General features: G+C 46.6%; 1 protein-coding gene across 1 annotated transcript; it reads right to left on the bottom strand.

Moving 5' to 3' along the window:
• Window positions 1-450: 450 nt before the first annotated feature.
• mcm10 (minichromosome maintenance 10 replication initiation factor) lies at window positions 451-23852 on the bottom strand (the record flags this gene model as incomplete). Its single annotated transcript, XM_080538392.1, has 19 exons — window positions 451-534; window positions 5447-5489; window positions 5607-5752; window positions 7017-7130; window positions 7664-7794; window positions 7898-8030; window positions 8385-8713; window positions 9472-9582; window positions 9961-10052; window positions 12551-12747; window positions 12906-13022; window positions 13137-13304; window positions 13861-14026; window positions 14325-14535; window positions 15258-15395; window positions 15550-15795; window positions 16002-16325; window positions 20661-20754; window positions 23775-23852. The coding sequence occupies 19 exons, from the start codon at window positions 23850-23852 to the stop codon at window positions 451-453; spliced, it is 2922 nt and encodes a 973-aa protein (XP_080394518.1).
• Between the last annotated feature and the right edge of the window lie 742 nt (window positions 23853-24594).

Genomic DNA, 24594 nt, shown 5'->3' with positions numbered 1-24594 from the left:
TAGGGTCGTAACCTGGCCAGATGGTCGCGTGTTAGAGAGAGGATGTGTTCTCTACAGGACCTGCCTAGATCAGTAAAACTGAAAGGTGAATCATTTGATGAGGAAGGGGACATAAAGGTACAGGAGGCAGTGGAGCCAGACCAGGTCAGACATACAGAGACAGAGATTATCAAAATCACTTGGCACGATTTTTAATCAGCACATCCCCAACAAATACTGTAGGTGGTCAAACAACTCAGCGACCCAACAAATTCATTTTTGAGATTCATAAAAGTCCATAATCAAATTGACAAATGACATTTCACAATAAAAAAACATTAAAATACAACATAAAAGTGCTTCACGACAACGGTCGATCATGAAACGATGACAAAGTGTACTCCGGCGACGATAGCATCGATAGCTGCGTGATTGTAAGGACAAAGATGATGAAGACGAAGGTAACTATGGTTACTGCATGCTGCCGAGGAACTTGGGCTGCTCCTCCCCGCGCGGCTGCAGCAGCTCTCCAGCAATCTTAATCCCTGACTTCTCCTGTGGACAGGAAGAGGAAGTAGTCAGGGTACAGGACACAGGAAGCAGTTAGAATCAGCAGTCAGAACAATAGTTCCCATTGGATGAGATACGTGATAGCGACTCAAATAGGTAGAAGGTGACTTCAGAGAAGTTAGAATGATGGGACATTCCATTGGCTAGTTGAGGGCTTTTTAAAAAACAACCTCAAACCATCAGGGACTAGGCCTGTAACAACGATGAAATAATTGTCTACCGGGAATTGTTTTGACGTGATCGCGGTTTCTTTTTCGAACCGCGGTCGAAGCTTTAAAAAAAAAAAGATCAGTGTTGCATCCATCAAACACGTTTCCACTGGCGGCACGCGCCCTGCAGAGCGCCAGAACAGCAGCTATCCTATCAGAGCGCGCGTTGATTTACAGTTGCTAAATCAAGTCGGCTTTTCGAACGTTCGAAACAGTTTCAAATGGAAACTGCACGCTAACAGACAAATGAATGAATGAATGGTCTTTATTGTCATTAATACAGTACAGGTACCATACAACGAAATTTAGGAGGGGGCCTCCCCTGGTGCTTGGAAAGAAGACTAAAAACAAGAGAGCCAAGGGTAAAACAAAAAAAGAGAAAAGAGCTGGTTGACATAAATAAAGGCTACCGGTATGTACACTATCTACTATACAATAAAAACACTGTGCTGTACACTATGCTATGCTATAAATATCCTAACTTGTTCCTATATCTGAAACCTTATGTACACATGGGTTGTCATATTGCACATAATATTTGTTGCACATTCATTAAAGTGTCGCACAATATTGCACTTATGTTTACAATCTAGTAGCTGCCATCAAATTGTCTAGATTAGTGGTCACCAAAGATCTTTGAGACTTTCCCTGTAGATCAGGGGTGGCCAACCCGCGGCGGCTCTTTAGCTGTCTGTGTGCGGCTCTTCAATCCATTCATTAAAAGTGTTGGTGTAGAGCTCTCTCTGACAGGCCGCGTTCGTAAATTCGCCGGAGCGCACACTGGGTTTAACGTCATAATGGAACCAAGTAATTTGATTGGACAAGAGACGTGGAGGCACCAACGTTCTCAGAGCGAATTTACGAACGCGGCCTCTGTCTTGCTGCACGCTGCTGTAACCCGATACTTTTTTTTCAAGGATCATCTCGAGTCACTAACAGTGTTGCCAGATTGGATTGATTTTTCAGCCCAACCAGAGTCTAAAAACCCACCCAGAGTTATCATAAGTAGCTCGATTGGGCTGGAATCGGACAAATCAGGCAACACGGTTCCCTAATTGTCCGTTCTGAGGAGAAGCTGTCACGTAACACGGCTTTTTGACAGTTCATTTATTGACAAATTACGGATAACAACAACAAAATAAAAATGTCAGGGAAGAAATGTACAGCTAAACGCAAGTATGGAGATGAGCACAGGAAGTTTTTAGCCGAGTGGGAGAGTGAATATTTCTTTGTGGAGCGCAATGGAAAGCCATTCTGCCTGATATGCCAAACATCGTTGGCACTTTACAAAGCTTCCAATCTCCAGCGCCATTTCAGCACAACGCATGCTAACATTGACCAGGAGTTTCCAAAAGACACCGAACTTCGCAATGGTAAATTAAACAGCTTGAAAAGCCAGACACAAACACAGACCAAGTTGTTCCAAATATTGGTTAAGCAATCAGAGACAGTGACACTTGCGTCCTATCAAGTGGCCTGGAACATTGCACGTGCTAAAAAGCCATACAATGAAGGAGAGTTTATTAAGAAATGCATCACTGATGTGATGGAAATATTTTCTCCAAATGAAACACTGAAAAAGATGGCCTCAGACATCCAACTGTCACGCCACACCAAGGGACAGTGACTTTTGGGGACTTGTCAGCAGAGAGAAGTTTCCTCTTCTCACTGCATGTGCACTAAGAGTGAGTGCCTACTTTGGATCCACGTATCTCTGTGAAATGTCATTTTCACAGATGAAAATAATCAAATCAAAGTACAGGAGCCGCCTTACTGACAGACACCTCACAGACTGTCTCAGACTGGCAGTCAGTAGCTATGAGCCAAACTACAAAGCACTTGTAGACAGTATCCAGTCACAACCATCACACTGACTTGTGCTGCATAAGATGACTGCACTTAGCACTGACTGAGAAAGTACACATTACAGTTCTACTTTATAAAATGCTAATTGTAAATATGTTTGTCAATGTTAATAAGTAAGAATAATAATTAAGTCAGTCAAGTGTCAAAATGTCAAGAATGTCAATTTGTTAACGTTGGCTAATGTTACTATGAACAAAATGATTTTATCATACATTCCTCCATTCCATGCCTTTATTTTTTTGTGTTGTAATGAAATGACATAATCAAACTTTGAATTGAATTTCAGTTATGTACAATTCTTAAAGCAAGACAGCTGCCTGATATGCTTGATACAGTCTTTTTTTTTGTTGTTGCATCAATTTTAATGTTGGACCAATGCATTGCATCTAATTAAAATACAGGCAAATAAACGTCATTAAAAGTACTATCTTGGCTGTCTTTTTCTCTCAACGCTTCAATAGGTAGATCTTGCCTTCACCAAGGCCGAGGTCAGGGATCTTGGGCTTAAAAAGGTTGGTGACCACTGGTCTAGATTGTCCAGAGCCTAGAACCCAGGTCTTTGCTGTGTTCAGGGCCTGAATGGCCCTAGGGTAGAAGCTGAGCTTCAGTCTGTTTGTCCGTGCGAACATGGTCCTGAACCGCCTGCCTGAGCACAGCCGAACAAAGTGTTCGTTCCCAGGGTGGGATGGGTCCCTGGAGACCTTGGAGGCCTTCCTGAGGCAGCGTGTGTTGTACAGCTCTTCCAGAGAGGGGAGGGGGGCGCCGATGATCTTCTGGGCCGATCTCACGACTCTCTGTAGCGCTTTCCTCTCTGCGGCTGTGCAGCTGAAGAACCACACGCAAATGCAGTAGGTGAGGATGCTCTCCACTGTGCAGCGGTAGAAGGTCACAAGCAGCTCCTGTCTGAGGTGGTAGTTCCTGAGGACTCTCAGGAAGTAGAGCCGCTGTTGTGCCTTCTTGATGATGGCTGCTGTGTTGGTCCTCCAGGACAGGTCCTCCTGTCCTAGATGAGCAGGGGCTGGACCTCAGATTTTTTCCTCCTGAAGTCCACGATGATTTCCTGGGTCTTTAACTGGTTCAGCAGCAGGTTGTTGACCTTGCACAGCTTGCCCAGCTGCTCCACCTCATCCCTGTACGCCGTGTCCCCCCCCCCCCCCGAGATGCAGCCCACCACGGTGGTGTCGTCTGCAAACTTTATGATGGAGTTGCTGGGGTGGACGGGGGTGAAGTCGTGGTTGTAGAGGATGGGGCTCAGCACGGCTGTGGAGGTGTGGGAGCCCACCCGCACCCTCTGGGGGCAGTCAGACAGGAAGTCCTTGATCCATGCGCAGATGGAGTGTGATAGTCCCAGGTCTAGTAGTTTGGTCACTAGCCTGTCTGGAAGGATAGTGTTAAAAGCAGAGCTGAAGTCCACAAAGAGCAGTCTCACGTAGCTGTTCCCCCCCTCCAGGTGGGATAGGGTGGAGTGGAGAGTCGTCGCGATGGCGTCCTCTGTGGACCTGTGGGCTCTGTAGGCGAACTGGTATGGATCCAGGCTGGGCGGGAGGAATGTGACTATGTGGGCCCGGACCAGTTTCTCGAAGCACTTCATGATGATTGGTGTGAGTGCCACCGGGCGGTAGTCGTTTAGGCAGCTCACCGTGCTTTTCTTTGGGACTGGGATGATTGTTGAGGTTTTCAGGCAGGGTGGGATGGTGGCCTGGGACAGGGACTGGTTGAAGATCTTGGTGAAAACCCCGGCCAGCTGGTCGGCGCAGTCCCTCAGCACCCGTCCCAGGACGCCGTCCGGCCACAAGGCTTTTCTGGGGTCCACCGCCTTCAGCACGCAAAAGAGATGCGGCCGTTCGATACGGTGGAGAAGCCAGCATTTAAGGACATGCTGTACTCTTGTGATGGCCAATACGAGTTGTTTAGCAAAGACATCTACTGACATCTCCAAAACCGCAATTCCAAATTTGTACCAGAAAGTGATGGGTGGCGCACGCCAGAGAAATGGAACATGCTCGTGTTTCTGGCCTGAAATCTGCCTGACAAACCCACTAAGTAACCTTCTGTTTTCTTTTCACCCACCACCACTACCCCTTTTCTTTTTAAATGTTTACATTTTTTGGCATTTAGCAGACGCCTTATTCCAAAGCGACTTACAATCAATACATTTGAATACTAAGCAAGTGAATCATCAATCCACCAGTCGTAGCAGGAAGAGTAATCCAGCTCAGGCCCGGGGCCATTGATAGAAGGAAAAACCTTCTTCTAAACCTAGGTTTGTTTTCTTGTTTTTTTTATATTTAGACACTGGAGAAACAGAGAAACAGTACAAGGGGGGCAATAGACGTTTTTAGGGACACAGTAGAGGGGAAAAACGGGTGTCTTCAGGAGACGCAGTGCTGGGGGGCAGTAGATGTCTCAGGAGGAGCAGTTATTTGGAGGACTATATTTGTATTATTATTGTTATTACATTTTTAATACTCCTCATTTAATTTAATTAGTTGTTTTTTTTATCATGATTAATGCTTTGTTTCTTATTGATGAGGATACATGTTACATTTTATGTTCAAAAAATGATGTTTTATGATAATAAAGAGGCATGGTTTACTTCATAGGTTGCTGTGTTATGATATTATCTGGCTCACATAACAGTGAAACAATTATATTGTTAATCGCAATTATTTCGGAGACAATTCATTGTACAGAAACGTCTGGAATTGTTACAGGCTTGTCAGAGACCAACAGAATATAAACCCACACCCCAACCCTACAGCACCCCAACCCCACAGCACCCCAACCCCCCACACCCCAACCCCACAACTCCAAACCCCTACCTTCAGCATGCCATCCCTCTCCCATTTGAAGAGGCCACAGTTACTGAAACATAGAAGAACACAGCATTACAAACCTAAATTCAACACCACACAGGACTCTGAAACCTACCGCACACAGCAAGGGTGTGTGTGTGTGTGTGTGTGTGTGTGTGTGTCTCACCTGCAGTGTTTGTGAGGTAGCCGGTCCAGTGCGATGGCTCTCTGGCCACACTGGCATTTGAAGAAGCGCTTGACCGCGTCGTGCCACAGCATCTCGTGCTTCTCTTCCACGCAGCGATCGGCAGGCTTGAAGTAGGTGTATTTACACTGTAGACCAGACACACAGGTTACCTCACACAGCCTGTAGACCAGACACACAGGTTACCTCACACAGCCTGTAGACCAGACACACAGGTTACCTCACACAGCCTGTAGACCAGACACACAGGTTACCTCACACAGCCTGTAGACCAGACACACAGGTTACCTCACACAGCCTGTAGACCAGACACACAGGTTACCTCACACAGCCTGTAGACCAGACACACAGGTTACCTCACACAGCCTGTAGACCAGACACACAGGTTACCTCACACAGCCTGTAGACCAGACACACAGGTTACCTCACACAGCCTGTAGACCAGACACACAGGTTACCTCACACAGCCTGTAGACCAGACACACAGGTTACCTCACACAGCCTGTAGACCAGACACACAGGTTACCTCACACAGCCTGTAGACCAGACACACAGGTTACCTCACACAGCCTGGAGACCAGACACACAGGTTACCTCACACAGCCTGTAGACCAGACACACAGGTTACCTCACACAGCCTGTAGACCAGACACACAGGTTACCTCACACAGCCTGTAGACCAGACACACAGGTTACCTCACACAGCCTGGAGGGATCTGGACGTCTGCGGTCAAGTAGCGAGGGAGACCAGAGGGACCCAGAAGGGTACATTTTGGTGACTCACAGTTTGGTGACAGTTTGGGACCAGAACCTGGGCTTGGGGACCAGAACCTGGGCTTGGGGCCCAGAACCTGGGCTTGGGACTAGAACCTGGGCTTGGGGACTAGAACCTGGGCTTGGGGACTAGAACCTGGGCTTGGGACTAGAACCTGGGCTTGGGGACTAGAACCTGGGCTTGTTTCTAGAACCTGGGCTTGGGACTAGAACCTGGGCTTGGGACTAGAACCTGGGCATGGGGACTAGAACCTGGGCTTGGGACTAGAACCTGGGCTTGTTTCTAGAACCTGGGCTTGGGACTAGAACCTGGGCTTGGGACTAGAACCTGGGCTTGGGACTAGAACCTGGGCTTGGGACTAGAACCTGGGCTTGGGGACTAGAACCTCGGCTTGGGACTAGAACCTGGGCTTGTTTCTAGAACCTGGGCTTGTTTCTAGAACCTGGGCTTGGGGACTAGAACCTGGGCTTGGGGACCAGAACCTGGGCTTGGGGACTAGAACCTCGGCTTGGGACTAGAACCTGGGCTTGTTTCTAGAACCTGGGCTTGTTTCTAGAACCTGGGCTTGGGGACTAGAACCTGGGCTTGGGGACCAGAACCTGGGCTTGGTCACTGACCTTTTTACAGCTGACTGCTCGACACTTCATCTCCTTGATGTTCCTCATCTTCTCCTCCATCTGCTCCTTCTTCACGAGGGGGTCGAAGTAGTTCTCCTGGAGCTGGTACTCCGCCTGCAGGGAGAGAGGAACCGGCCCAGCGGGTCAGAGGGAGGGAGGGGCATCACAGCGTCACACATACCGGGAGGCCCAACGTTTAGACTGATATTGGCCTCGCAAAGACGAATCATCACATACTATCTTGGGCATAGATTTCTTTAAACATTTTTGTGCAGTCCCTCTCGTATTGTTTATTTTATTGGACAGATGTAGTGAAGACAGACAGGAAAGTGAGGAGTAGAAGGGAGAGAGAAGGGCATGTCAGCAGGGCATGGGGCCGGATTCGAAGCCATGCCGACACGGGCATAGTGTGTGCACTGTAGACCGCCGTGCTAGACCACTGGGCCGCCCCCAGGCCACACGCATAGATTTCTAAAAATACAACCTAAAATGTGTTCTCCCTGTAAGCTTTATGGTCAAGGATAAGTTTGTGGTTTAAAATAACTGTACGGAATTATGTTTAAAGATAGGGTCGTGGTTTTGACCCGTAGCCTATCTCCTGCCTCGTGTCCAGAGCAGGGTTACTACCGCGGTGCCAAAACACTCACCGCCTGAAGCGCCGCCCCATGGCGAGACTTGGCGTTGAGGATCTTTTGGAACTCCTCCGATTGGACGTACTCCTGATGTTCCCGCCTCTTCTTCTGAGCCGGCTCCTCCTCCTCTGCGCCGGCCGTCTCAGCTGCACCAGGGCAGAACACGAGCGTGCGAGTCAGAACGTCGGTTCTACTAAACTAGGTGTGTATTGTTAGGTGTGTGTGTGTGTGGGGGGCGGGGGGGTGTACCATCAGGTGAGGACAGACTCTTCTCCACTCTGGTTGTGATGTCACTGCTGTTACTCCTCTTCCTCTTCACAGCGTTGGGGTCCTCCTTGGTCAGCCCCGCCCCCTTCGCTCGGAGCTTCCTCAGAGCAGCCAACTAGAGGAGAGGAGAGGGAGGGAGGGAGCACCCAACAACCTTACAAGCTCACTGTGACAGTGATGATAATGATAATAATCATAACAATAACTTTATTTGTATAGCACTTTTCATGCAAACGTTGCAGCTCAAAGTGCGCCGATCATTCTATAATCATAATTTAATTATTGAGTCGTTTAAATATTACAAAGATGTTTTTTTAGTCTTGACTTGAACATATTTGCTGAGGTTGCATCCCTAATGTCAACTAGCAGTGCATTCCACAATTTGGGTGCATAAAAAAAAAAAAAAAGTATACAAAACAATAATAATAATATGATACTGTGTGAATCTTATAGGTGAGCAGTGGCTTACCTTGCCAGCTGATAGGCTGAGGGAGGTCGGGGGCGGAGGAGGGGTGTGGTCAAAGAACAGGATGTCCTCCCCCTCGGCGAAGCCTCGGCCCAGGGTGGGGGGGCCCGGGGGGCCGGCGGGGACCTCCGAGGAGGAGGCAGCTTTGGAAGCCCCGCGAGGGACCCCCCCGACCCCCCCGGCCTTGCCAGAGTTCTGCAGGACCCTCTTCTGGATCTCCTCCGCCCGCCGCCGCCGGTTCTCCAACAGCTGCTTCTGCTGCAGCTTCTGCTCCTTCAGGAGGTCCGAGGCTGAGATGGACTGGACCCCCGGCCCGGCCGAGCCCTTCGGACCTGGGGGGAGAGAGGGAGGGAGGGAGGGAGTGAGGGAGGAAAGGAGGGAGGTAGGGAGGGAGGCAGTGTAAACCCCTGTGCACACTGGGAAATCAGGGGACACACACATATTGTACACTCACTCACTCACACACACAGACACACGCACAGACACACACGCGCACAGACACACGCACACAGACACACACGCACACACACACAGACACATGCACAGACACATGCACAGACACACACAGACACATGCACAGACACACACAGACACATGCACAGACACACAGACACACGCACAGACAGACAGACACATGCACAGATACACGCACAGACACATGCACAGACACACGCACAGACACACACAGACACATGCACAGACACACACAGACACATGCAGACACACACAGACACACGCACAGACACACACAGACACACGCACAGACACACGCACAGACACACACAGACACATGCACAGACACACACACGCACAGACACACACGCACAGACATACTTGCACAGACACACACAGACACACTCGCGCAGACACGCACAGACACACGCACAGACACGCACAGACACTCGCACAGACACACGCACAGACACATGCACAGACACACACAGACACACTCGCACAGACACACACAGACACACGCACAGACAAAATCTTTCCACAAAAAAGTCTGTTTTTCATCATTACATTCCACAGCTTTCTCCAGAGAGCTTCATGGGTCAGGGCCCGGGTGTCTGGCCTGAGTCAGAACCGTTACCTGAGGGTTTGGCTACCAGGTGTCTCTTCAGGTTGAGGGCCCCCGGGGTGGGCATAGATAACAGGCCCTTGAAGTCGTCCGAACAGCCAGAGACCTCGTCAGGCTGCAGGGCTGGAACACAAACACACACCGGTCGGTAAAAACAGCCCCGGTCTCCTTCCCCCTCGTAAACGCTCATTCTCTCTCTCTCTCTCTCTCTCTCTCTCTCTCTCTCTCTCTCTCTCTCTCTCTCTCTCTGTCATTCTCTCTTTCTCTCTTTCTCTCTCTCTCTCTCTCTCTCTCTCTCTCTCTCTCTCTGTCATTCTCTCTCTCTCTCTCTCTCTCTGTCATTCTCTCTCTCTCTGTCATTCTGTCATTCTCTCTCTCTCTCTCTCTCTCTCTCTGTCATTCTCTCTCTCTCTCTCTGTCATTAATTCTCCCTCTCTCTCCCTCTCTCTCCCTCTCTCTCCCTCACTCCCTCCCTCCCTCTCCCTCTCCCTCAGGTCTTACCAAGTGTCTTGGCCTGGTTAGCGAGCTGCTCTGAGCCCTTTATAAACAGGCTCCCTAGGGTGGACTGGGTGGGCTTCTTAGACTTGACAGATCTAAAAAGAGGACAGAGGCTTAGTTAGACACACTTATACAACAGTTAGTTCCGACCAAGTAATTTGATTGGACAAGAGGCATTCCATGAGTTACGATATACAGTATAACAGCACTGGGACTTTTAACTATATGTATCACTCCGCCGCACAGATGTTCTATTAAATGACCGTTAATTAGACTACATGTTTGTGTTCAGGTTACTAGGCAACAGTCCATTTGAAGTTCAGTTGCGGAACTATTTTTTGTTTATTTTTATGATTAAATACAAATACAAAATCATAATCTGTTGTCGCTTATTACTGTTAACTAATAAATCGCGCTGTAGAACTGTTGTATAAAAGCAATATCACACTCGAGGTCGTGCTGTTATACTGAATATCAGCACGGCTGTGATCGTCTTCGGTACTCGGCCTGCGGCCTCGTACCTACGACCGAATCACAGCCGTGCTGATATTCAGTATAACACACTCCCTCTCGTGTGATATTGCTTAATTAACACACAGCTACTACTTACAAAAAACAACAACAACAAAAACACACACACCTACCAAAGGTACACACACACACACACACACACACACACACGACATCACAATCAAACAAATCTACTTCATTTAGAATCTCTGAATTTAGAATCTTTGGTTGCTGAGTGCAAAATATGATTTGAAAATATACACATTTGACTCATTGCCATAGAAACTAAGAATTATAAAGATGCAATTACTTTTGAATATGTTGATGTCACAATCAATCCTAGCAACTTCAGAATGTTTGAGATTAGAATGTTTGGTTGATAGCCAGCAATGTTGAATGGAATTCAGTTTTGGTGGCAACAACCCAAGACTAGACCTGTGACTTATTTCTACAAGCTAAAATTCAAAAATTTTCAAAAATGAGCGTCCATACTCAACAAGTTGACCGTTCTGCCACACTCCAGGTGCTCTCTGCTGCAGGGGAGGGAGGCAGGTGTGCAACCAAGCCTCGGCTCACATCTCCAGTGAGTACCTCTCTCTCACCCCCAAAACTCTCTACAACTCTCTAAGTATTTGTAAAACTGCATCATTTGTGAAGAAATTACATTGTAACAAGAATTATTCAGAAATGTATCATGACTTCTTCTACAGCCTCCCTCTCCTCAGCCTCACACACCTGTGCAGGCAGCCGCCCCTGGTCTCCCACCCTGGGACACCTGGCTGAACTGGGAGCAGCGGTTCAGACACAACATGACCGTGCTCCAGCACCACTGCTACCAGATCATGAACGACCAGAACCTGTCTGAGCAGGATAAGGGTCGTCTGGTCCACATCTACAAGGGAATGATGTCCAGGGCTTTGAGTGACCACCAGAGAGAGAGAGAGAGGCCATCATTCGTTCAGTAGCATTGCTGAAGAAGAGGAAGGCCAGACTTATGGAGGGGGAAGAGGAGGTGGAGGTGGAGCCTCCAAGGAAAAGGCAGAAACAGGAAGTCGATTCCGGGGTTCCAGATTTGGCTGAGGAGATGGACTTCCTGTGTCTGAGACTTGGGTCCCTCACCCTCTGATTGACAGCTTGACCCCTCCTCCACTTTGAATGGACTGAACTCATGTGTTGAATTACCGTATTATTGATATGTTTTGAAAAAGTAGTATAGTAGAGGTAGTACTAAGATAAGATAAGATGGTAAGTAAGTGTAATGGCTAAAAATGCTCTCTCGTGTCTTCCTGTTATTCCTGTGTATAATCAGTATATCCTAAGTTGATTTGTTCCTGTACTAACGTCATAGACTAAGAGGTTAACAGTATGTTATCTGATCTAACTGCTCTGGAGTTCTACATGAATGCAAGTTTGGACATTGTGTTCTGATTACTTCTCTACCTTACTTCTCAGTACAGAATGTGCTCATTCTGCCACTTGACAAGATAGGGTGGCCATCTGCTAGTACTGACTGAGAGAGATAAGGTACACACCAGCTCATTGTTTGTAAATCACGCCACCCTCGAAGGAGGGCCGGCTGACCTTGTGCATCTGGTCGAGTATAAGATGTTGGTGAGAGCCGGAATTCAGGGCTTCTTGCCAGGACAGCTCTCATGACACTTCTGTTGTGTACTGTTGTTTAAGAAGTCAATACGTTGCAAACTATTTTGATTAAACCTTATTAACGAGTAAATACTGTGTACCATCTTGTTGGTTTCCTGTCTCACCTGAGGACCGTATGGTTAAATTTCCATTACAGTAAGATAAGATACAATATGATTTTGAGACATGATGAATATCTCATCATAATGTAAATCAATTATAACTGTAGCACATCTACACATACGCACATAGGACACTCACACACACACTCACACTCACACTCACACTGACACTGACACTGACACTGACACTGACACTGACACTGACACTGACACTGACACTGACACTGACACTCACACTCACACTCACACTCACACTCACACTCACACTCACACTCACACTCACACTCACACTCACACACACACAGTATACTATCACTCACAGTGCTGAGGCGCAGGCGGCTGAGGACACGCCCCCGTAGTGGAAGCCCGTCTGACAGAGGCGGTCCTTCAGGCTGCTGCCCCGCCCCTTCACCTTCCCCGTGGCCTTCCCCGAGTAGGACGACTGCAGCTCGGCCCTCTGTGCGCTCGACTTCTTGTACGCCACCGTGACGTGGTACTGGCAGTACTGGCAGTCATACTGCAGACAGAGGAGAGGGGGCGTCAGGTCAGCCATACCAGTACACACATACACACATATATACACACACACACACACACACACACACACACACTGTCCCTAATTTGAAGGATATGCCATATATGATCTAGAATCACAACTGTGACCAGCAGACCCACCAGGTTCACGATTTGAGAGCAGGGGTCTCCGTTCTTCTTGGCAGCCTTACAGGTCCCATAGTCCTGGGCCTCGCCCATCAATAACACCTTCTGAGGGTGGTCCACTGACAGACACACCTGAGACAGAGAGAGTGAGATCAGTAATTCACACACACAGGCGTGCACACACACACACACACACACACACACACACACACACACACACACACACACAGTAGCCTGTGCCCTCACCCCGTCAGAGCCCTCTTTGGGCTTCATGGGGTTGGGGTTGAGGAGGCCCAGCACCGTGCCTGGCTCTGTCTTCCAGTGCTCCTTGTGCACCTCGCCAAACAGGAAGAGAGACACAAACACTTCCAGGTCGTGGAGGTCCGTCAGCTTCCAGATACTGAAGGTCTTACCCTGTGAGAGGGAGGGAAGGAAGGAGGGAAGGGAAAGAAAAGGTCTTAAGAGGTCGTTTTCACTGACCCAGAGTCAGTTAGTTTAGTCAGTGGTGATGGTGTTGAGGGATTGCCAGAGAGATCCATTAGGTTTAGTGTTACGAATAACCATAATGCCTTAATTTCCCCTCTGGGATTCAATAAAGTACCTATCTGTCTATCTATGTATCTATCTATCTAACAGGGTTCCCACACCTTCTGAAACATCAAATTCAAGCACCTTTCAAGCACCTTTCAAGACTCATTTCCCTCAAATTCAAGGACCCAACACGGCATAGTTTGAGACAGATCTAGATGAGAATTGATATAATAGGAACTATCCGCTCACAGACAACAATTGAGAGTGAGAGGGGAATTCAAGCACTTTCACATGACCCTTGCCTATCTTTCAAAAACGTTTAAGACACTTATTTATTTTTCTCAAATTCATGAACTTTCAAGGATTTCAAGGGAAACCCTGATCTAACAATGTTTGGTACGGAGAGGAAGAGTTGGAAGACGTATATCGCTGGTCTTACGCTGCCTTTGCTCTGCGGGGTGATCTTGCTCGCTAGCACGGCGAACGTGACCCAGTCGCACTCCTCCAGCTTCTCCCGGGCCAGACGCACAGGCAGCTGGGAGAGACGGATCAACTTGCGGTCCCCCATCTTACGCTCCATCTCCGTGGAGGACACACGCGGCCGCCTGAAACCAACCCACCCACGGATCTTAGCCTCGGTGGACACAAAGCTGTATGTGTGTGTTATAGATGAGGGGTTCTGTGCGTGTGTGCGTGTGCGTGACTCTGTGGACTGTGTGTGTGTGTATGTGTGCGTGTGTGTGACTCTGTGGACTGTGTGTGACTCTGTGGACTGTGTGTATGTGTGTGTGTGTGTGTGTGTGTGTGTGTGTGTATGTGTGTGTGTGTGTGACTCTGTGGACTGTGTGTGAGTGTGTGTGTGTGTGTGTGTGTGTGTGTGTGTGTGTGTGTGTGCGTTCTGACCTTAACCGCAGTCCAGAGAACTTCTCAGTAGCGACGTCTTTAGGAGCGGGCGGCAGGGGTTTGAACTGTCGTGACGTGGACGGGGCCGCGGTCTGGGAGGCTGGTGGCGAACGCACCTCGCTGTTCCCCTGGCTGCTGCTGCCCCCGCTGCTGCCTTCAACTGGCAGGAAGGTGCTGCCCATCTTAATCTCCACCAACGGACCTCTGTTTTCTGAACAAACCCACCCACCACAAAAGAACACTCCTTTAAATCACAATAATAATAATCACTTTTCCTGCAAACGTTGCAGCTCAAAGTGCTCCAATCATTCTATAATCGTCATCAGCAAAAGTCAAAAGATGGGTTTTTAAGTCTTGACTTGAATATATTTGCTGAGGTTGGATCCCTAATGTAAACTGGCAGTCCATTCTACAATTTCCACAGTACACCTGTCTATCTTCCGCCGTACACCGAAGGCCGATCTCTTCAGGCTTTCATCTCTCTTCACACCTTCACTGTCCCTCCTCCTAAGACCTCTTCATCCCCTCTACCCCCCCTGTACAGTAATAATAAGTTAAAAAAAACTTCTTCTAAAAAGTACAATGTTCCATATGGTTTTTGGTCACATTAATAAGTCTAATAATAATACATTAGACTTATATAGCGCTTTTCTAGACACTCAAAGACGCTCAAAGTGACACTGAGAAGATCGAGTAGTAATAATAAAAAGAAACAAAAAGGTAAATAGAAGAAAGTATAGGGGCCTAATTAAGGAAGTGCTGGGGACACATGGGAAGGGGAGGGGGAGAGGGTTAACTGGTGAAGGCGAGCTTGAAGAGGTGGGTTTTGAGGGCCTGTTTAAATGTTGGGAGGGTGTTGGCCTGGTCTGATGTGGTTGGGGAGGGCGTTCCAGAGGGACGGAATCTAGATTAGAATCTAGGGACAGGGCCAACCTGCTGGAGTGCTGGGTTTGGCCTGGCGCGCGGTCCTGGTTTTGGCTTTGAACAGGTCGGCGTTGCTCAGCTGGGAGGTGAAGTCGGAGGACTCTTGCACCGTGGCGCCGTCTTTCCCAGGGGTAGACGAGGGCTTTACTAAAAAAAGAAAAAAAGAACAAAGAACAGAGATATTAAGACACACACTTCTCGTTCCTGTCACACTTTACACATAGATAGCTCCTTTGCATGTATGGAGGTGGACATCGTTAAGCGGACGTGTTAGTCATGTATCAACCAATAAAATACATACTTTGAGGTTTTGAGGTTGTTTGAGGTTTGGTTCTCTTGGTGGGAGGGGCTGGTTTGGAAGAGCTCTGTTTGGGGGCGGCCTTTGCGGGGGGGCTTGGTTTGGAGGTGGTTTTCAAGACTGTAAATCTGCCTGGGGTAGGGGGGGCTGTAGCTCTGCCTGGGGTAGGGGGGGCTGGAGGGGGCTTCTGAGAGGCCTCAAGCTGCTGCTGTAGCCTCTGCATCTTCTCCTGCATACGCTTCAGCTCATCTGAGACACACACACACACACACACACACACACACACACACACAGACACAGACACAGACACACATAGAGACAGACACACACACACACACACACACACACACACACACACACAGAGACACACACACAAGTTAAATGATAAAGAAACAGCAAGCCAGCACTGCCTGTCCATCAGTTCATAAGCTGAGGGAAACAGTTTGTGGACAAACCTTGTAAATCTTCCCTGGATTTGTCGAGGCTGTCAGAGGTTGTTCCTCCAGCTGTCTGGCTTTCAGCAGCGGCGGCCACAGCAACTTCTTCTTCTTCCTCCTCCTCCTCCTCAATGTCATTCACATCTCCAAATAGAGCAGAGGCTCCATCCTCCTGCTCCTCACCCTGTCCCTCTGCCTCCAGTCCATCTTTGTACTCTTCATCATCGTCGTTGTCAAACAGGTCATCCAGATCGTCTGCTGTTTCCTGGTTCACCTGGCTAGCCCCCTCCTCTGCTTCGTTCTCAGCCAGCAGGGCAGTCAACATGTCCAGGTCATCGTCGCCTGAGACACACACACACACACACACACACACACACACACACACACACACACAGACACACAGACACAGACACAGACACAGACACACACACACAGAGACACACACACAGACACACAGACACACACAGACAGACAGACACACAGAGACACACACACACACACACACACACACACACACACACACACACACACACACACACACACAGTTAATGCAACAAGGTCTTATTTTGACGAGAGGCAAATCTATAGTTTTCCCTCTACCTACCACCACCCACACCACGACCCACTCTCGCATCCCCAGTCCCTTACCTTCCATTTCCTAGACTTTGAGGACCAAAACCCTGATTGAAGAGAAGATCTAGAATAGAAAATGCAGGCATTTCATGTCACCTCGCTCAGTGATAAATCATTCGCTAAGCTGCATCAACAACAAGGACAGAAACGTCGAGAGGTGCCTAGCCAGCTCGTGACGTTAGAATTATAAGGTTCTATCTCCATTTTTGTCAACATTGAGTTTTTTACATAATCTGATCCATTAGGTGTTTATTAATGCCTGTGTGGTGTTATTTTTAAAATGTTGACATTTTTGAGTTAGTAATTCATAAAATACAAAGGTTCCATCTCACAAAACATAATGGAATGTAAAAACTTTGACGCTCAATATCTCTGAACTACCCTAAACGGAGATAGAACCTTATCATTCTAAACTCACGATATGTATTGTTCCCTCCCTGTATCAGACTGAACACTTGGATCGAATGTCCAAAGTTGCATGACGTCATCTCTCTGATAATGTTATCTTGTATTGCGGCAGTGGATTGTAAACGTTTCCAAAACATATATTATAACATATAAGTATGTTTCTTTTTCACCTTATTTGACAGGGTCAGATCCTCCTTTTGGTTTCTGGGATCGCTTCTACCACTGAGGATCCGAAAACTGGCGCTAAACGAAGGCCCCCAGAACACTGTCAAATCTAACGTAGGTGTCTAATATTTTGCCTGTTGATAATACATTCCCTTACTCGCGTAATACTCTTTCATCGTTCGAATACAAATCTAAAGATATTGTTGTCAAGTCGACGGAAAATACCACGTGATTTTGGAAACGTGTGCATCGTTCAACATGATTCAACACATGGATTTAGCCTCATTAAGACAGGCACCTCTAAATCGGTCATGGGTCCTTAAAAAAATACCCAGCTGTTTACATCCGTAAACAAAGGTCTGACCAATCATAACACGTTTCAGAACGAGTCAACATTGTCAAAGATCCTCCTAGGAAAGACGGATATTCTGAGGTCCTAATGCACTCTGGCATGGACTCTTACGACAAACCGAAGCCGTATGGAATCAATAGGGATCAATTGTTGCATCGGTGGCTATGTGGTATTGATGGAAGCGTACACTACAAACAACGACCCGAAAGTCATAGCTGAATATTATATTCAACGCATTGTGTTGGAGGATGTCCAGAGAGGCTGCGAACTGATAGGGGCACAGAACATGGGTCAATTAATTTGATACTCTGTCGTATCACATCTTGTTGCACCACGAATCCCATTCGAATGGCACGAAGATGCATCCAACGATAGCCTTGCATTTGGCCACTTCCTGATAGTTTCTCCTGCACAAAGGCTATTACATCATTTAAATCTGAGTGATTTCTCCTTCTGTAGCCTAAAGACCCAGTTCGCGACAACGTTGCTTCAAAGTACGAATACTTGTTATAATAAGGTGATTTTGTGCCAATAGACAAAGAATGTCCTTATTACTAAAGCCAATTCCAAAGTATAACTTGATAAGAACATTCATGTCATTCATTTTAACCAGAAGGACCAATAAACACTAATAAATTCTGACCTTTTATCTCTTAAATTCTGACTTTTTATCTCATAAATTCTGACTTTTTTCTCAGAAATTCTGACTTTGTCTCTCAGAAATTCTGAGTTTTTTCTCAGAAATTCTGACTTTAATCTCAGAAATTCTGACTTTAAACTCAGAATATAACCCCACCCCTTTCGGGAAAAAAAAACCTGAAGTTGGTGGCCCTAATACTCTTCCGTATATTACGGAGCCCCCCTGGGGTCACATGGTAGAAAAACTATATTTGATGTGTGAATCCGTTCCCTAGATTTAGTAAATCTGTTCCCTCGGTTTAGTAATCCGTTCCCTCGGTTTAGTAATTTGTTCCCTCGGTTTAGTACCGTAATTCGTTAGGGTTATGGTAATCCTTGCGATCGTTCTGGCTCCTAGGGCCTAACCCTAACGGATTACTAAACCAAGGGAACGAATTACTAAACCGAGGGAACGGATTCACACATCAAAAAAAAAAATTCTACCATGTGACCCCAGGGGGGCTCCGTACTGGATAAATAGCATACTTATATGCTATATGCGGTATCAAAATGTCAGTGCCTGAAAGTTTCAAAATGCGTGAAGTTAAAACACACACTCTAGTAGCTACATACAAATGTGCAGGTTTTATTTTTATTTTTACAAACATCATTGGCAACAGACATACAGTTTAGGGGCAGGAATCAGGATCAATCAATCATTCACTTTTTGGAATGTGGTATTGTTGTACTAATCCCCCCCCCCCCCCTCATATTAACATTGCTTTAACAGATCACCCCACACAGTATTAAGCTGTCTGCATTCAGAGCTTGCCCTGAGTTTGACTCCGAGTACCATCTTGCTGGCTGGGAAAATCTATTCATCACACTGTACTGGGACAGTTAAGGTGTTCACTGGAAGGGTACAACAGACTCACAGGCATTTGTAAGAGCAGAGCATTACTGTATACAGACTGGATAACACTAGCTTCTAATACTGACGTTAGCTAATACTAACGCTATTTGCTGGCCTTCTGCAAACGCATCTGAGACCAAACCGGGCTACATAACTGCGAGAATATGTCCACTATGCAGTGAAATCGGCGAAAAGTAGCTTCAATGCTAGCTTCACCTCCCTCCAGTAGGCGGTCTCGTCATTATCAGTGATGAGGCCAACCATGGTGGTGTCATCTGCATATTTGATGGTCTTGACAGGTGTCTCACCAGAGGTACAGTCGTTGGTGTACAGGGAGTAGAGCAGGGGGGAGAGCACACAGCCCTGAGGAGCACCGGTGTTAACTGTATAGGGCTGAGACAGGTGAGGGCCCATCCTGACATCCTGCCTTCTGTTGGTGAGGAAGTCAGTGATCCACTGACAGATGAAGGGGTGGATATTCAGCTGTATTATGTACACTATTTAATTTTTCTTACAAACATATTCATTAAATATCATCTGTTCTATAAATTAACAGAATTAATGACCAATATAAAAAAAAACTTACATGTTCTAATCATATCACTATATTATGTACAAAAAGGTAGAAAGTATAAATACAACTTTAACATCTTAAACTAACAACTTTAAACTTTAACAATTTTAACATCTTTAACATCTTAAACAACTTTAACATCTTTAACAACTTTAAGTAAAATCTTTTTTATTTTATATTTTTTTTAAAGTTCCGGTCCTTCCCTCTTTTTAGGACACTTGTGTTGCTTTAGAGTACGTGACTGGCTGAAGCTACTCCCACACTGGGAGCAGTGATAAGGTTTCTCTCCAGTGTGAGTGCGCTGGTGTCCCTTTAGACTACTTGGGTCACTGAAGCTCCTCCCACACTGGGAGCAGAGAAAAGGCTTCTCTCCAGTGTGAGTGCGCTGGTGTACAGACAGGTTTGCTGCTCGACTGAAGCTCTTACTACACTGGGTGCAGTGAAAAGGCTTCTCTCCAGTGTGAGTGCGCTGGTGTACAGACAGGTGTCTTGACCAGCTGAAGCTCTTACCACACTGGGAGCAGAGAAAAGGCTTCTCTCCAGTGTGAGTGCGCTCGTGTTGCTTTAGAGTACTTGGGGCACTGAAGCTCTTACCACACTGGGAGCAGAGAAAAGGCTTCTCTCCAGTGTGAATGCGCTGGTGTTCAGACAGGTGTGCTGCTTGACTGAAGCTCTTACCACACTGGGAGCAGAGAAAAGGCTTCTCTCCAGTGTGAGTGAGCTGGTGTCTGATGAGATTACGCTTTGTAGGGAAGCCCCTCCCACACAGATCACAGTGGTGAGGTCCAGGTTTGTCTGTGTGTCTCTGTTTGCGGTTGGGGGGCAGGGGGGTGTCTGAGGTGGTGGGGGGCGGTTGTGGGCCTCTGGAAGGAGGGAGGGGGGTGTTTGAGGTGGAGGGGGGCAGTTTTGGGCCTCTGGAAGGAGCGAGGGGGGTGTCTGTGGTGGTGGGGGGCGGTTGTGGGCCTCTGGAAGGAGGGAGGGGGGTGTTTGAGGTGGTGGGGGGCGGTTGTGGGCCTCTGGAAGACGTCTCTGGTCTGATCACTCCTTCCCTCAGCAGTCTGACGTACTCCTCATGGTGGCATCTCTTTACGTGCTTGTGGAGGAACGTCTGGGAGGTGTAGGAGAACGGACACAGAGAGCAGGAGAACACCTGGGACGATGACTCCCCGTTCACCTCTGAGAGAGAGAGAGAGAGAGAGGGGGGGGGGGGGGGAGAGGGACAGAGAAGAGAGAGGGAGGGAGGGACAGAGAGAGACAGAGGAGAGACAGAGAGAGAGGGACAGAGAGAGAGAGGGACAGAGAGAGAGAGGGACAGAGAGAGAGACGGGGAGAGAGAGAGACAGAGGAGAGACAGAGAGAGAGAGGGACAGAGAGAGAGGGACAGAGAGAGAGAGAGACAGAGGAGAGGGAGAGAGGGACAGAGAGAGAGAGAGAGATAACATGCAGATCAAATCACATGTCGTCTATGAGACTCAGAGAAACATCAGTTTATCATCTCAAAGTAAAAACAGTCATCAACCATGTTGAAACCAGAGACATTATATAGCATAATAGTGATGCAGTAGTTGACATTAGCCAACAGGTGTCAGTGACAGATAGAGGGAGGGAGAGAGGTACGTTTGGAGGAGCTCTTCACCTATGAAGACATAGTGTACAATTGGAATGTATGTTTCATGCATTATTGCATGAAATGGGCAACATTTGAATTTTGTCAGCTACGAAGTGGATGTGTTTACTAGAATGTGGAAATGCAAACGCTAATCACATTATTGCATTACAATTGTCATATTGACTCAAATAATGCAGGAAAATGTGGAAAATGAAAATGCTATTGTGGGATTGCATAGTATTTTTCACTTTAGAATGAACTTTTTAATTTTGTCAGTTACAAAGCAGCGCATGATTTTGAAAATGAAATGTCAAATGGCTTTGCATTATCATTTGAATATTGACAGCGAATGTGCATACCAGCTACATGAAAATGAAAATGCAAATCATATCAGTGTTTCCTCTATATGCATTTATTGGTGGCGGGCCGCCACGAATGAATTTCCTCCGCCACAAATTGATTCAGTCCACACAAACAAAACAAACAAAAAAAAAAAAATCCACCTCTGAACATTTTTGCTGATTAAAATATATCTGATCCTAGATCAGCGCTATAATGGATGTTGACTATAAGCGCACCTAAATCCACGCCCATCTCTCTCTAACCGCTGATCCAAAATCAGATTAATGACATTAAACATTCAGTTAACGACGTGACACAAGGGCTACTCCTGATTGGTCTAAATGTGAACCGGCATGAGAACCGTGCAGACTCAACCATCCCTGCTGAAAAACTGTCGCAAATTGAAGAACTCGTGCAAGTTGGAAACACTGGGAAACTTTCGCCAAGTTGGACATACTTTTCCTGTTGTGTTTGAGACGGAGCCAGACTGCTCGTTTGGAAGGACATTGGATCCGTGAGTAACGTAAACCTTCAGAGCTGATGGATGGAAACCGGTATCACAAGTTTATATTCAGTATATTTTTTTTTTTTTTTGCCATCCTACCTCTAGTTTTGGTTGAAATTAGGTCGTTGTTTTGAGCGCGCGTGCGCGCATGCGCGTTTCATGCGCATGCGCGTTTCATGCGCGTGCACGCGGAAAAAAAAACCGTGTGCGCTGCGCGCGCGGATAGGTCTCTCCGCCACCAATGTAAAAATTCCTGGAGGAAACACTGCATATGATTGCATTGGAATTTAAATATTGACTGAAAGAATACATGCAAAAGTGGAACATGCAATTGCAATCTCAAATTGCATTAACATTTGAATTAAGTCCACTATATGCTTCCATACACTGGTAGCATTGAGTTTACAACAGTGCAATTACACTCACCAATAACAAAGACTTACCATCCATCTTACTGTCTTTCATCTCCACTCTTCCTCTGTCCTCTTGATTCACCATCACTCCCTCCTCCCTCATTTGGTCTCCTCCATCCTCTTCTTTTACCATCACACCATACTCCTCTACATCTTCTTCCTCCAGCTTCACTGCCACCATCTCTGGACCCCACTGTGGGCTTTTCAGGGCTGGAGAACCACAGCCAGATCCGGGGGACTCGGTGCATTCTGGTTCATACATGGTTACATGAGCTGAAGAGGACCTGCGGCTAGAAACACTGGAGGCACAAACAACGCAGGGTCGATTAGAAATGACAGACAAACAGTTCACTGAAATCCCATCTAGACTGACAGGACACGTCCTGCAAATGCAATAATCTATGGATTACTTATTGCATTTGTTGTAATTAAAGGGTCTGGAAAGTAGACATTAAATGGTTCCAATTGTATTTTGTGTCCAGGAAAAACGTTAACACAAAATAAACTATGAAAATAAGCTTCTTGGCTCAACTTCCTGGTCAGACAGTTCCGAGGGCTGTATGGGCGTGGACTTTGCACGCTTGACTGGCAGCTCCCTTTCAAGCTAGCTTGCTGCGATATCATACATGACATTCATCTATTAGATGTGCTTATAGTTCTGCCCTTTAATTACCAACTGTTTAGCTACTGTCCTTTAATTACCAACTGTTTAGCTACTGTCCTTTACCAACTGTTTAGCTACTGTTGAAATGTGTAAAAACTGAGCTAATTCAATTACAAATCGACTTAGTCATGCACCTGCAGTATTATTCATCATATCAATTCAATGACCACCATTTGCATACTTGACACCTGGCACCCTATGGTGAATTATTGAACACAATACTTGGACAGGATTCACAGCATGTGTGTGACTTACTGATCAGTTGGAGCACAATGGTGTTGCTCTCGTCTTCTAATTTGCTGCTGTATTGTCACAATTTCCGCCATGTTTAGTTTCTTCCCACACTGGACGTAGCACTGGCGCATGTCGTCATGACCACAACTATGTTTCTTTTGCCCAGAGATTTGCCCTGCCGCTGTCCTTCTCTGCTGTTCCTGTAATCCAATCACTGAGCTGCTCTTGTGACCACCTGACTGACATCCAGGATGTGATTGGTCTGGACTAGTGGTTGGCCTTTGTTGAGAGGAATTCCTACCATAGCGCTCTTCGATCTTGACCTCTTGACCTCTAGTCTTGACCTCTGAACTGGCGTTACTGTCACTATCCATGTCATTCGGTGCTTCAGAGAGTCGATGCCTCTCTTTAAGAGCATGTGCATCTTGCCCTGATGCATTTCTGCTGAGCATCTCATCTTTGGCCTTTTGGTTTTTGATGTACTCCCGTAAAAACCTATCCCACGGTGTGTCGTACTCTTCTTTAATGTTGGGAGAGTGATGGTTCCTACTGTGGGTGGGAGGTGGTGATAGTGGTGGTGGCCGGAGCCTAATAAGACTGTCCTTCTGGTGGTTCTGTCCTTCTGTCTCTGCATCAGGGGACCCAAGGTGTGTCCTCTGGCTCTCTGACACTGAATAAGCAGAAGCATCCATCTCACTGCCCAGATGGAGAGTTAACAGTGCAGGGAATCCTACCAACACAGATGATCAACATATTAAAACAGAGTGACGGAATTTAATCAAAACATTATATATATTTTTTTTTTTTTACCAGAATTGGAAAACAGTGGCCAAGCTACTGTTAGGTGCATATATATTTGTACTGACAGAATTGTTGTTATTTTAGCTGTTTACCAAAACATATTCACGTTACAGTTATAGAATGAATATGACTCTCAAATACCCTCTTTAATTTGAGGGTATTCACATCCAAATTGGAGGAAGGGTTTAGAAATTACAGCTCTTTAATACGTGGCCCCCTCCTTTTAAAGGGACCAAAAGCAATTGGCCCAATGACGTGACATGCAATGTTGATGTCCAAACCCCTTTATGAAGTAAAAATAAGGAAAATGTTAATATAAAAAAACCATTTATTGAATATATTAATCTCTGTTTATTAAATGATATGAAAATGGTATGAGG

This window comes from Nansenia antarctica (assembly GCF_963989245.1).
Source record: "Nansenia antarctica genome assembly, chromosome: 8".
NCBI lineage: Eukaryota > Metazoa > Chordata > Actinopteri > Argentiniformes > Microstomatidae > Nansenia > Nansenia antarctica.
The sequence above is the reverse complement of the archived record's forward strand: the minus strand, read 5'-3'. Positions and strand labels throughout refer to the sequence as shown.